This window comes from Pimephales promelas, chromosome 5 (assembly GCF_988280905.1).
Source record: "Pimephales promelas chromosome 5, fPimPro1.hap1.1, whole genome shotgun sequence".
NCBI classification, from domain to species: domain Eukaryota; kingdom Metazoa; phylum Chordata; class Actinopteri; order Cypriniformes; family Leuciscidae; genus Pimephales; species Pimephales promelas.
Genome location: NC_142773.1, coordinates 12,016,867 through 12,030,500, shown reverse-complemented (window position 1 = coordinate 12,030,500; position 13,634 = coordinate 12,016,867). Strand labels below are relative to the sequence as shown.

The 13,634-nt window shown below is 39.6% G+C and overlaps 2 protein-coding genes across 2 annotated transcripts in view; both read left to right on the top strand.

The window, feature by feature from the left end:
* Positions 1-1,542: 1,542 nt before the first annotated feature.
* Positions 1,543-9,014, top strand: mb21d2 (Mab-21 domain containing 2). Its single transcript, XM_039649530.2, has 2 exons — positions 1,543-1,873; positions 7,604-9,014. The coding sequence occupies exons 1-2, from the start codon at positions 1,615-1,617 to the stop codon at positions 8,872-8,874; spliced, it is 1,530 nt and encodes a 509-aa protein (XP_039505464.2). The 5' UTR covers positions 1,543-1,614; the 3' UTR covers positions 8,875-9,014.
* A 3,837-nt stretch (positions 9,015-12,851) lies between these two features.
* Positions 12,852-13,634, top strand: part of fgf12a (fibroblast growth factor 12a) — a 117,236-nt gene continuing 116,453 nt past the window's right edge. The window contains exon 1 of the mRNA XM_089130980.1: positions 12,852-12,955. Within this exon, the coding sequence (XP_088987106.1) occupies positions 12,937-12,955 (19 nt within the window). The 5' untranslated portion in view covers positions 12,852-12,936. The remainder of the gene's footprint in view (positions 12,956-13,634) is intronic.

Below are 13,634 nucleotides of genomic sequence, written 5' to 3'. Positions count from 1 at the left end.
AATGAAGACCCGGAGTCGGAATTATAAAAATTAAAGAAAGTTTTACTGAACATAGTTTGCCATTTCATCAGCAGAAGTCAGCTTCAAGACTCCCTCAGGAGTTCGTAGGCCGCCCCCTTACAGTTACAAAGATCACAGCAGTTATACCATTTTCAAGGTCTAAGCTACGTCATTGCTTACACGTTGAATGATTCTCATTGGCTACGATATAGATAAACACAGTAATTTTCCACACATATACAGATAGACGAAACATATCTCCATCGATGAGGCACGTCATGACCTTCCAGGTCACAGATTTGGGTTGCTGGCGCCAGTGTGTCCAGAACAACAACTCATTCAATCTCCAATAATGGCAGTGGTTCCTTAACCTGCAACCAAGAAGACTAGCACTAAACTTTAGTCTAACTGGAGTAAGACTTCAACAAAGAAATAGTGCCTTAAACTGTTGGCTTCAAAGACCCGTTTATGTTTTAACACTCAAACATAAACCAAATCCCTATTTCCCTATTATTTTCACTGTTACTGCATTCACATAGGACACTAGCAAATAGGAGCTCCCATCAAGGCTGAAGAGAGTCTGAGCGGCTTATTATCAGTTAAGTGTACCAAAACATAATGGTAAAACATTCGCTCGTTTGGGAGAAAAACAGATAACATTTGCTTCTCAGAAAGCAAATATAATAGAAAGAATACAGTTTAATATAACAATTAAAGTTCAATAAAGCAATGCTCAATATAGCTTGACCATCTGTACAGAGAAGTATCATATGTGTTGGACATATGTGTTCACGACGCCTTTATGATCCATAAACCTTTCTCCTGAGACCAGAGAAAGAGACAAATGGCCTTGTGCACCTAAAAGAAGCTGGTGACTTGTGCATGTACATCAGCATGCATTTAAGAATATTATTTCACAAGCAAAAGCACAAAGAATACATTTATGTCAATAAATGATTAAGTAACAATAAACATACTTAATTATTGATTTTATAAAAGAAATACATAATCATTCAAAATGATATTATGAAATATATACTGAAGAGGCAAGGGATTTTGACCACCCCTTCAGAATTGAAACAGCAACAAGGGTTGACACATCATCTGCTCAGCATAAGGAGCTTTAATGAACAGAGATTTTTCTTTTTCTTTTTAAGAAGGGCTACACTTTATTTTAAGGTGTCCATGTTACAGTGTGATTATACATTTAATGACTATAGTAATAATAGGGTTAGGGTTATATTTAGGTTAGTTGCAAGTAGGCTAATTAATGGATTATTTAGTAATAGACAACAGTAGGCTAATTGAACTGTAAAATACAGTTACCAATTTTTTTTATCAAATGAATGCATCCTTGGGCTAAATTAATGGGCTATTGTTTTTTAAACTCTTTCTCTCTCTAATATAGGCTATCCTAGCCTATTTATAAACAGGCGATTTACAAATGTCTGAACCAAAATAGACCTTACTACTCGATTTTTCATGGACTGTTCTGCAAGACTGCTTGTGGATTGCATGACATCACGGCTCCATCAAAGACCACCTGATCTATTAAAAAAGGAGGGGAACCCACCACGAGAAGCGTCGCATCCCGACGGTACCTCTGTCGTAAATATGGCGGTCCCAGCTCCGAGCAGCCGGACCGGATCCGTTAGCAGCCTGGGGAACAGTCCAACCGCAGCACCAGGAGGCTTAAATAACAACAACAACCACAAGCTGTGGTGCTGCCACGAGCTGGACTTCAGGTCCGGAGTGAAGATCGAGGAGCTCAACCGACTGATCCATGAATTCAGCAAACAAGACCAACGAGAGTATGATGACCAGAGGGCACTGGAAATACACACCGCCAAGGATTTCATCTTCTCTATGCTCGGTAATAGCATCTTCAAACCTATTCATATGTTGTTCAAATAATCAGAATTGTTATTCATTCGGCCCATCATTCATTTTTATTCTGTTTTATTAAGTGAAAAATAATATCTGGTAGCCTATATACCTAATGGTATGCTATAAAGAAATGGTCAGATGTACTGTACCAATATTTTTTTCACACGTATTTAATATGTAAGAGGTTTTAGACTAAAATATTTATTAATCTAGCTTATAAAAAATATTGTAGGCTAACTTAATTTGCATAGGTTGATCATTGTATGCTGATGGTGTTACAATCTGTATAGTGCTTTAGTGCTTTATGCAACATCTCTTAGCATCTTACATTATCCAAACACTGAATCCATTTTGGTCTGTTCTTAAGCGGGATTATGTTTGACCTCTTGCAGAATAATTCCACAGTAGTCGGATGAATGCATGCCCCTAATCTACTATTTGAAGGGATCAGAATGATTATGTCCACATGTTGAATCCCTCTAACCGCTTACACATGAAAAAGTGAATACATTTGACAAAGAGCAGTGTATGGACAGAGCAAACACGGTGCATAAATTAATCATGTGTATGGGGTTAGTTTAAAAATAAATGTACTGTAAAAGTGAATGACTTGAGTTCAGTTAGAATCTTATATAATTATAAAAAGCTTTGGATAAAAGCGTCTGCTAAATGAGTAAATGTGTAAAATGTAATAAACAAGCTGAAAAATGTATCACTAATTACAAAAATGATAAATTACAGTACAATAATTTCATGTTTCTATTGTGCAATTACTGTATCAATAACTCCAACTACAAGTTTCAAGACGTTGAGACCTTATTAAAGGGTTAGTTCAACTAAAAACGAAAATTCTGTCATCATTTACTCAACCTCAAGTTATTCCAAACCTGTATGAATTTCTTTCTTCTGATGAACACAAACAGTTGGCAGTAACCATTGACTTCAATAGTATGAGGAACAATACTATGGAAGTCAATGAAGCCCATTAACTGTTTGGCTACTGATATTCTTCCAAACATCTTTTTTTTCTGGTCAGAACTTAAGGGAGCGCAAATGACAGAATTTTCATTTTTGGTTGAACTATCCCTTTTAACAACCTCTTTTGTTACCTTCTGAGTATGTGTGTTTATTTGTTAATCTTTTTTAATGTAACTAATCCTACATGTCTAAAAATAATTGTATGACTAATCTAAGACCGATTCTTTAGAATTGTGGATATTTTTAACAGAAATTCAATAGGCTTGTCCAGCACTGTAGTTATTTCCAGACTAGGGGGGAGTGGGTGTAAGGAGGCATTCAGGCAATTATGGGAACCCATTCATTGAGGCAGAAGTAATGTACAGCTTCCTCTCATTCTGTTCTCACACTTTCACTCACTGCCATTCACCCAGCTCAATTCAGAAAGCAGGAGGCTGATTGGCCTGCAGTGTCTGTGTATGCAAATGAGACAGATGGAACAAAAGTGACACTGCATGTCTTTGAGAGTTGGAATCTCTGTGGGAGACTGATTTAAAGAATGATGGGTGGAGGAATGTGGGAATTGATTGGGTTTTTCTAAACATCAGGGGGAATTGTAGGAAGGAAGATTTAACTGGGAAAGTACTAATGCCTAATGTTTTATATGAGTGTGTGTGTGTGTGTGTGTGTGTGTGTGTGTGTGTGTGTGTGTGTGTGTGTGTGTGTGTGTTGTAATACGTAAACTTTTCTACCTGTGTAAAATTATATCGGTTTCTCTCAGCTGTTTAGTGAATTCCTTTGAATTATAATGCCATGAAAAAAGTAATTGAATGGCTTCAAATCATCAAATATAAAATTATATTAGACTATGGAAAACAGAGAAAAATAAAGCATTCTTTTAAAATCATTATTTCCTTAATTTTAACTATTAACTATATTGTCCCTCCCTGTGAAAAAAAGTAATTGTCTCCGTATTCTGGAAACCATCAAAACAATTTAATTTCTATAAAACAAATGTGGCATTCCACTACAAGAATGACATTCTTATAGTGAAACATGATGGTAACAGTGTGTGGTTAAATATGGATGTTTTTCTGACTTTCTATCGTTGAAGGAAGTATTCATTCCAGACAATTCTTTAGGAGAATGTCAGTGCATAAGTTTATTTTTGGATGATGCAGCAAGACAATGATCCAAAACACCAAATCAAAAAAACTTCGGAATGTATGAAATGAAAAAAAATAATAATAATAATAAGTTTGCGCTGCCCTACTTTTTGTAAGGAAATTTGTCATTAGAAAGTGTTACGAGATATTAAAAATATACAGTAAGTGGCAAAAGAAGGTAAATAAATTTACCATAGTGAGTGCTTCCAAGGACACTGAGTCAAACTGCCCCATTCAGGGAACAGCTATAAATATTTGAGTGCATCCCCATCCTCAATGGGGACAGATGAAAGCTCAGCTTGTGTGAGCCTGGATGCTTAAGAACAATTAGACATGCTTGAGAACATTAAACCGCCAGCTGCATCCTTGCTCAGCAGCAACTCTATGTGCCCTAAAAGCCAGTATGGGCACACAATAGAATGTGAACAAATGTAAATGTTACGTTCCTCCTCCTTCCTCCTTCCTGATGCTTTTACCTTGTGCTACTGGTGTCAACTTTCAGGCCCTCATATTGATCCACTGGAAATAGACGTCTAAAGAAAGTGCTCTGCTGTCTTCATCACTGAAGAGGAAGAGCTTTTGGTCATGTGACAGGAAGCTTAAATTGTTCAATGTTATGTAATTAATCCTAAGAGTGGGTAAAAAATGTACATGAAGAACTAATAACATCACATTCATTGCATGAACAATCATGTGGCCTCTTAAACATGACAACAGTAAAAACGAAAAAAAAAAAATTGATATTGACCCCATGCTCTTTTCAGACTCATTATTCCACTTCTGTTTGTCAATTGTCTGTGAAATTTGTTGAGTCTTGAGTAATCTTTTTATATTTTCAAATAATAAGACATTTTGCTGGAAAAAAAGCATTTGAAGGTGTGAGCTTTTTTGCTGAATATACATATTCATAACCCAACAGGAAGATTTAGCCAATAATGTTTTTAGTTCATTAGTTTTTTAGATTAATGAAAAGCATCTTTGTAGAGAATCATATCACTAAAATTATAAATAGTTTTGAAAAATGTAAAGTTTTTTTATGACAACCTCAAAAATGATTAAAAACGTAATAATTGATGGCACTGATGAGACCGAAGTGGAGTCGTGTTAACGAGCATCTGGGGTAGAGCCGGAGGGAAGGCGTCTGACCAAGGCGTCAATGCAAGGAGGGATGATGCAGCGCAGTGGAGCTGTTAGGATGATGGTTTCTGATGGAGCCAAGGGAGGGAGGAGTTAAAGAAGAGCCGACAGGTCGCCAGGCCGAGGCGAAGCCATGGGTTCAGAGGCTGGAGGCGGAGCAAGGGGATCCTTTGGACTAGGCTGAGATGGTGGCCTGAACTGCGGAGACAGATTCTAAAAGTTATGTGTAGGTGGAGTTGGGGCTGAGGTACTGGCTGATTTGGGAACAGGAGGTGGGAGAGGGAGGCTGGGCATGCAATCAGGAAACATATGAAACTCTGGGCTGTGCAGGACCAGCGGGGAAACAGAAAACTCTGGGCTGGGCAGCACCAGTGGGGAACCCGGAAATTCTAGGGTGGGGGGAACACCAGGGAAACAAAAAACTCTAGGCTGGGTGGGACCAGTGGACAAACAGAAATCTCTAGACTGAGTGGACTAGTGGGGAAACAGAAAGCTGGGCGGGAGCAGCAGGGAAACAGAAAACTCTAGGCTGGGTGGGACCAGGGGGGAAACAGAAATCTCTAGGCTGTGTGGGACCAATGGGGAAACAGAAAGCTGGGCAGGACCAGCAGGGAAACGGAAAACTGTAGTCTGGTTGGGACCAGGGGCAAAACAGAAATCTCTAGGATGGGTGGGACCAGTGGGGAAACAAAAAACTCTAGGCTGGGTGGGACCAGCACGGAAAGAGAAATCTCTAGGCTGACTGGGACCAGTGGGGAAACTCTAGACTGGGCAGTATTAGCAGACAGGGGAATTACCTCCTCAAAAGATCTGAACAGTTTCCAGAGGCCAGGCAGAACTCATTCCCAGTGGTGTGGTTGGAGGGGCTTCTATCCATGCCCTCGAATTCCATTAATATTCCCTTGAAGACAGGGTTGTTGTCGACTCAAGCACATTGTCAGATTCTCCATGTGGCTTGTGCTCCGGGGCGATGTCTGGCGCAGTTAGTCTCTGGCTTGTTCATTGCGTCAGGACAATCTCCACAGTCTGCGGTGGAATTAGGCTGTAGCTCCATCATTCTGTGTGAAGGCTGACTGGGATCTGAGTGAGACTGGTGTTTTCCAACGGGCCAATGGTGAATTCCGAGTTGTTGTTCACCAGTACCCACTCCACACATGTGGCGAAATCCTTTTGTGGACCACTCCCTGGGAGGCGTGCCCTTGACCCAGCGATGTAGAAAACACAGAGCGAGTCGTCTGGATAGTGAGTTATGGCGAGTTCACACTCAACGTTCTTTTCACACTGCATGACTATCTCTGCGGTAGCATTCAGTTGCTTCTGTGTGCACACTGCACGATGGATCAGCAACAGGAGGTTTCACACTGCATGACTTTACAAAAGAAAGAATCGTCGACAACTTCAGTCTGGTCCACACCAACATTTCACAACCAAATGCCCGCGAGAAGTGATAAGGAAATAACGCAAGACTGGAGTTCAAGCACGAGACTGGAATTGTTATTAAAAATGATAGCCTGCAAGAAGATTGCGATCCAAAATGTCCGTGCACTGATTTGCAGCGAAAAGGAGAAAAGCACAAACAAATTATGCAGGAGGAAATGGTTGGGAAGACGCAGGGAGCAAGGATTGTGTGTTCTGCAAAGAGAGTTGGGGGTAAATAAATAATTTTGCAATGTGCTGCTGGTCAAGAAAATGTTTATGCTTTGTTTCCTGCTGCCCTGTATCTTGCTCTCTCATTGGCTGTAGGTCATCACAGATGTAGTTTTCTGTCAGAACACATTCACACAGCAGGATTTTGAATCGCGCGATCTGTGATTCTCTCAGATTGCATTTTTGATCATTCATGCATTTGTCTGCAATCTCCCTAAACCTGTCGGCGAGCAAAAATCGGACCTAAAATCATGCAATGTGAACTTGGCATTAGACATGTCAACTCCAAAAAGTCCCTGGTGTGTGACTCCAGGGAGCAGTCATTCTGCTCCAGGCATAAGAGGTGTACTGCTGGCAGGTCCACATGTGAAGGGAAGAAAAGGAAAAAACAAAACACATCTGTCATGTGGCTGTAATGAGCCCAAGATGATAGAGTTTCAAACAAATAGTTTTTATTTTAAATTCACAAAGAAAATCAAGAGATAAACAGAGATAACAACCACTTAACACAGACTAGAATGAACAAAGAACTGGAAAGCGCAGGGAGTGGTACTTTTTCACAACAAGGATTGTATTAAAAATGAAATTATTTTTTTTTTTACATGATGACAACAAAATTTAATCTTCCCAAAGTCAGGACCATTTCACTGTGAACCCCATATTTAGAATTTCAGTCCTCCGAAAACATATATCGTCCTTGAGTCTGTTGTGGAACCTTTAATTTTTCATGATGACAAAGTTATATAATTTGTTGATTTGTGTAATTCTTATAACCACTTGTGATGATGTACGTATGTTCTCTGTTTCAGGCATGGTGCAAAAGCTGGACCAAAAGTTGCCTGTTGCCAATGAGTACCTATTGTTGTCCGGTGGTGTGAGAGAAGGTGTGGTGGACATGGATCTGGATGAACTTGGCATCTATAACCGTGGCTCTGACTATGACATGGCCTTCACCCTGTTGGTTCCTGCACTTAAGCTGCATGACCGGAACCAGCCTGTCACACTGGACATGCGCCACTCAGCACTAGGTCATTCTTGGCTCAGCTTGCGACTTTTTGACGAGGGTACCATTAATCGTTGGCGAGACTGCTGCACGCTGACTGACCATCTGAACGGCACCACCAATTACTTCTTCTCACCCACACTGGTAGCTGACTGGTTCCAAGAAGCTGTCGGACTGGTGCTGACGGAGTTGCAACGCAAGCCACAAAGGGGCACCCCAAGGGTGGAGCGGGTGGAGCGTCACAGCACGCTGCTGTCTATGGTTTTAGGTGTGGGCAGTAGTCGCATGCTTTATGACATTGTACCTGTGGTGTCTTTTAAAGGCTGGCCAGCGGTTGCTCAGAGCTGGTTGATGGAGAACCACTTCTGGGATGGCAAAATCACAGAGGAGGAGGTCATCAGCGGCTTCTATCTGCTGCCTGCCTGCTCAGCCTCTGGTTGCCAGGAAAACGAGTGGCGTCTCTCCTTCGCCCGCAGCGAGGTGCAGTTGAAAAAGTGCATCTCACCAGGCCTCATGCAAGCTTACCAGGCGTGCAAGGCAATAGTTGTAAAGCTGCTGGCTCAACCCACAGCTATCAGTCCCTACTACTTACGCAGCATTATGCTGTGGGCCTGTGACCGACTACCTGCAAGCTATTTGTCACAGGAAGACTACGCTGCACACTTCCTGCTAGGCCTCATTGATGACCTGCAGCACTGCCTTGTCAACAAGACCTGCCCTAACTATTTCATCCCGCAGTGTAACATGTTGGAGCACTTGTGTGACGAGACCGCCATATTTCATGCCCGTAAGCTAGCGCTGGTACGCTCGGATCCCGGTGAACACCTGCGCTCCGTCATTGAACAAGCCAAGGCGGCCAACAGACTGACGCTGGAGATGCAGCGTCGCGGGAGTTCCTCAGGACTGCCCTCTCCACTGGCGGATCCTTCCTCAGCAGATCACCAGCAGCCAGATGACCGCTTGGCCAAGAAGCTACAGCAGTTGGTGACCGAGAATCCAGGCAAGTCCATCTCTGTATTCATCAACCCCGACGACGTCACGCGACCTCACTTCCGTATTGATGACAAGTTCTTCTGAAAACTTAGGTCTATTTTCGGTTTTACCCGAGGGGTGTGCATGGCACTGTCCATAAACTGGAGCTGTGCTTGTGCCTGCTTACATCAGACTGGAGAGGATCTTCTGGAGGAAACAACTGCAACAGTTCTATAAGACTGGCCTTACTGAGTGGAAAATCCCAATTTGCACCTTAAGGGGATTTCATATCAAAGGTGACTCTGAGAAGAAGAGCTTTGTAAGTCTAGCGCATTCTGGACAATGATTTACATAGTATATGAAAATATGTCCTGTAGATGGTATTGTTATTCTGATGAAAAGTCTGTTGTAACAAACAATAGAATCAGACATGTGTTTTGCATCTGTGCTGACTGAGACGACACATTCCCATTTCCATATATCACCTCTTTATGTTTGTGGTCAATTAACATATCTTGTTATTTATTTAGAGGAAGCAACAAAAAATATGTCAATTAAAGCCAAACCTTTTCTATCTATAGTTGATTTAAATCACATTCCTTAAGTGCAATTAAAAAAATGTACATTAATGCCCAGTTAGAGTGAGGTTATTAGAGTGAGGACAAAAATGTTCAACTAATGCAGAATTGTCTAAAGTGACTTAAAGCCCTGAAAATGTTGCTGCTGTTGGAGAATAAAAGGATGTTATTTTGTTTTTGAACTATGAAAGTGACTAGCAGCTACTGTATATAACATAAGCCCTCTTATCACTAATGTTAAAGGGATAGTTCACTTTTACTCGCCCTCATGTTGTTCCAAACCTTTGTAAACACAACGGAAGATATTTTGAAGAATGTTTGTAGCCAAACAGTTGTGGGGCACCATTGAGTCAGTGGCAACTGTTGGTTACCCATATTCTTCAAAAATACATTTGTGTTCAGCAGAAGAAATGAATAAAGGTTTGGAACAACTTGTGGATGAGTTAATGATGATTCATTTTTTGCTGATTTATTCCTTTAATTGCTTCTCAAAGTAAAAAATACAGAGTAGAGCATCAATCGTGTAGTTTGTACTGTACCTCAAACAATCTAGCTTACCTGTGTTGTTCCTCCAGTAAATAAAGAATTGTGCATTGTTTTGAAAGCTGTTTTGGTTTGGAACTTTGATTTTTCTTATGCTTGGTCAAAATGAAATCAAATTGGTCAACTTTTAAAATTGTTATTTTTGAATGTAAATGATTGCATACGTAAATAATACATAGCGCAATAAATATTTGAAGTCATTTATATTTAGACAACATGGGCATTTGAGCTATGCTGTAAGCACAGGAAGGAATCATGTGCATCATGGAAGTAAAATGTATGTGGCATACAGTATGTCTGTATCAATTTATGTTACATAAGCAGATATAATATTTACACTTAAAGGAGTAGTTCACTTTAAAAAAAAAAAAAAAAACTTTTGCTGATAATTTACTCACCCCATGTCATCCAAGATGTCCATGTCTTTCTTTCTTAAGTCAAAAAGAAATTAAGGTTTTTGATGAAAACATTCCAGGATTTTTCTCCATATAATGCACTTTACTGGTAACCAAACGGTTCAAGGTCCAAAAGACAGTTTTAGTGCAGCTTCAAAGGGCTTTAAACGATTCCAGACGATGAATAAGGGTCTTATCAAGCAAAATGGTCGCTAATTAAAAAAATAAAAAATAAAGTTTAAATTTTATAAGCTCAAATGATCGCCTTGCTCTGTTCTGTGATGTGCGTTCGTGACTCTCCTGTTCAAACTCGTTCATCAAAATGAACAAATCTTTTTTTCGTTGAATGAACCAAATGACATGAAAAAAGATTTGTTCATTTTGATAAACGAGTTCGAACAGGAGAGTAACGAACGCGCATCACAGAACAGAGCAAGGCAACCATTTGAGCTTATAAAACTTAAACTTTGTTTTTATTTTATTTTTTATTTTTTTAAATGAGCAATCGTTTCACTTGATAAGACCCTTATTCATCGTCTGGAATCGTTTAAAGCCCTTTGACCAGTTTGCCGTTTGCACTGAAACTGTCTTTTGGACCTTGAACCGTTTGGTTACCAGTGAAGTCCACTATATGGAGAAAAATCCTGGAATGTTTTCATCAAAAACCTTAATTTCTTTTCAAGGGAAGAAAGAATGACATGGATATCTTGGATGACATGTGGGTGAGTAAATTATCAGCACAAGTTTTTTTTTTGTTTTTTTTTTAAGTGAACTACACCTTTAAGAATAATGTGTGATTATAGGAATATTGAACACAAGATTTACTATACCTCAATCCATTTACTTTCTCCATAATCCTTTAATTAAGAATAGGTATTCCAAATCTTCAAAACTTTGAGTCTCTTAATATTTAGTAAAAAGTTTATTATGTCCTCATTACTTGTGTATTTTCCTTTGAATTTGACAATACATGCAAGGGTGCAAAGGCTTTAGGTTCCAATAAATTGGCTGATTTTGATAGTTCATATTTGTCACCACTGGAAACCGCCATGTTCTCTGTACTGTACAGTGCTTGTTTCATACCGACATATACAGTGAACTCCACAGACACGCGGAGTCAGCGCATTCAGTGACATAATATCCCAGTCTGCACCTTTCCACATAACCACAACATCCCAGACCCAGTTCCTGATGATGAACAATTGCATACATCTACAGCACAAATAGACACATCCACACAATGCTGACATGTGCTATTAAAGCGTTATGCACCCAGAGATTCTGAAAAAACAAATCTTTGAGAGGTCATTAAAATCGACCTTTGTGTTTGACATGACACTGTGCCTCCAATACCAGAACAGAACACTGAACTCTTATAGCAGCATCTAGTTCTTTTTTTAACAGCTGAGGTAACATAAGCCGTTATTCCCTTGTCCCTGTAAACCGCTGATGCTGCTGTTCTTCGCAGTTTGATCAATGAGATCATTACAATTATAGAATTCACATACATAAAGGGAAAATATGAATGTTTAGTGAATAGAGAAGGTACAACATATTTCACAGGGCTGTGTGACATTTAGAATTGAACCGAGAAAGTCTTTTAAATTCACTTTCTGAGGTGGAAAACATTATGTAAAATTGTAGTTTGAATGCAAAGAATTTAAATTCAAAATTTTCCAATTTAATTCAAATTCAAATAGCAATATTTTTTCTGTCTTCATTTCTCTATAGCAAAATGAAAATGTATTAATGGCGATTATCTATTGATATCAATTGTGTTAGTTTACAGTACTGAACAGTTTAAAGAAATAAGCCTATTGAGGGAAAATACATTCTATACATCAGGGAACAAATACATACAATTAGTCAATTGAATAATGTTCTACTTCAGGGTTTGTGGAAAAATGTGTATGGCTGTGCTGAATTTAATTTCCAATTCAACATCAAACGCATGAATTCCCTATATTCTGACCTCTGAATATGTCACTTATTCGGTAACACTTTACAATAAGGTTCGACATGAGTTCATTTACTAACATGAACTAACAATGAGCAATACATTTGTTACAGCATTTATTAATCTTTGTTAATGTTAGACACAGCTGTTCATGCTAGCTCACAGTGCATTAACTAATGTTAACAAATACAACCATTTTAATAATGTAGTAAATGTTGAAATTAATATTAACTAAGATTATTAAATGCTGTTGAAGTGCAGGTCTTTATTAGTTCATGTTAACTAATGAACCTTATTGTAAAGTGTCACCACCACTTATTCAAACATATGCTTGGTTGCATTCAGTTAAACAACGTAATTATAACCAGATGCAGTGACGCTTTGTTTGTGTTGATTATTCACTCTTGGCAGCCACACAAACAAAGCGTTTCAGCACTACGGAAAGTGGACAGCTCCGTCGACAGCAATTCATTATTATCTCTTTCTCTATCTTTCTTGAACACACGTTCATGCACGAGTAGTGTGCACTCCCTCCCTGTGTGTCCGGGACCCAAACTCTCTCATACTCATTCATCAGTAACGCTGTGTAAAGACTCTGTGCTGCTCGACTACTGCGAGGTTCAGCACACTGTATCTGCCCTTTACGCAACAAAAAACTGCAACAACGAGAGATTCCTCCAAAACACCGCGCAAGATGGATAAGGGAGACAAAGGTAAGAAACTTCCAGAGTCATGGACGTGTTTATTATCATGCCGGGATAGAGTGAATGCGCTTTAGGGGTGTTCGGGGAAAGTGGACTGCGGAAGTGTGCGGAGCTCAATGCAGTATTCGGACTTTAAAGCTTAGCGAACTGCAAAAGATCCGGTACATGTGGACATTATGTTAGGATGGGATGATTTTTAATGCTGTGTAGTTGGTGTTGAGTGGGTAGATCAGATGACATATGAACATTAGCCGAGTGTGTGCCAAGATAAAGGCAGCGGCTGCTTTCCTTTCCTCCTGTGCATGCTGAGCAAATCAAAATCTTGTAAACACAAAACATCCACGCAAAGCACAAAACTCACTGTTTCATAACTCGAATTAACTATAAGTTGACTTTTTAAATTATTACATAGTGTGATATTTCATAAATTTGAACAAGAGCTTTTGTGACTTTTTGGTGTGAATTTATTTCTGTCAACCAGGGGCTGGGCCAGCTGCTCCTATAAAAGTGCTGGTTGTCCTCTTTTTGGGAGACATGAATGTGTGATGTGGAATTTGTGGCACTGAGCCCATCGATCAGCATCCCAGCATCCAAGCAAAAAGAAACTCTCTCCATCACCGTGTGCACTGCAATGTTGTTGAGAGATTTGTGTAAAGGCATGAGATAATCCACTATGAGTTTATGTTAA

Coding starts and splice junctions, on each gene's coding strand:
- mb21d2 (XM_039649530.2), top strand. CDS start 1,615: ATGGCGGTCCCAGCTCCGAGCAGCCGGACCGGATCCGTTAGCAGCCTG. Junction 1,874..7,603: donor TTTCATCTTCTCTATGCTCG/GTAATAGCATCT, acceptor TCTCTGTTTCAG/GCATGGTGCAAAAGCTGGAC.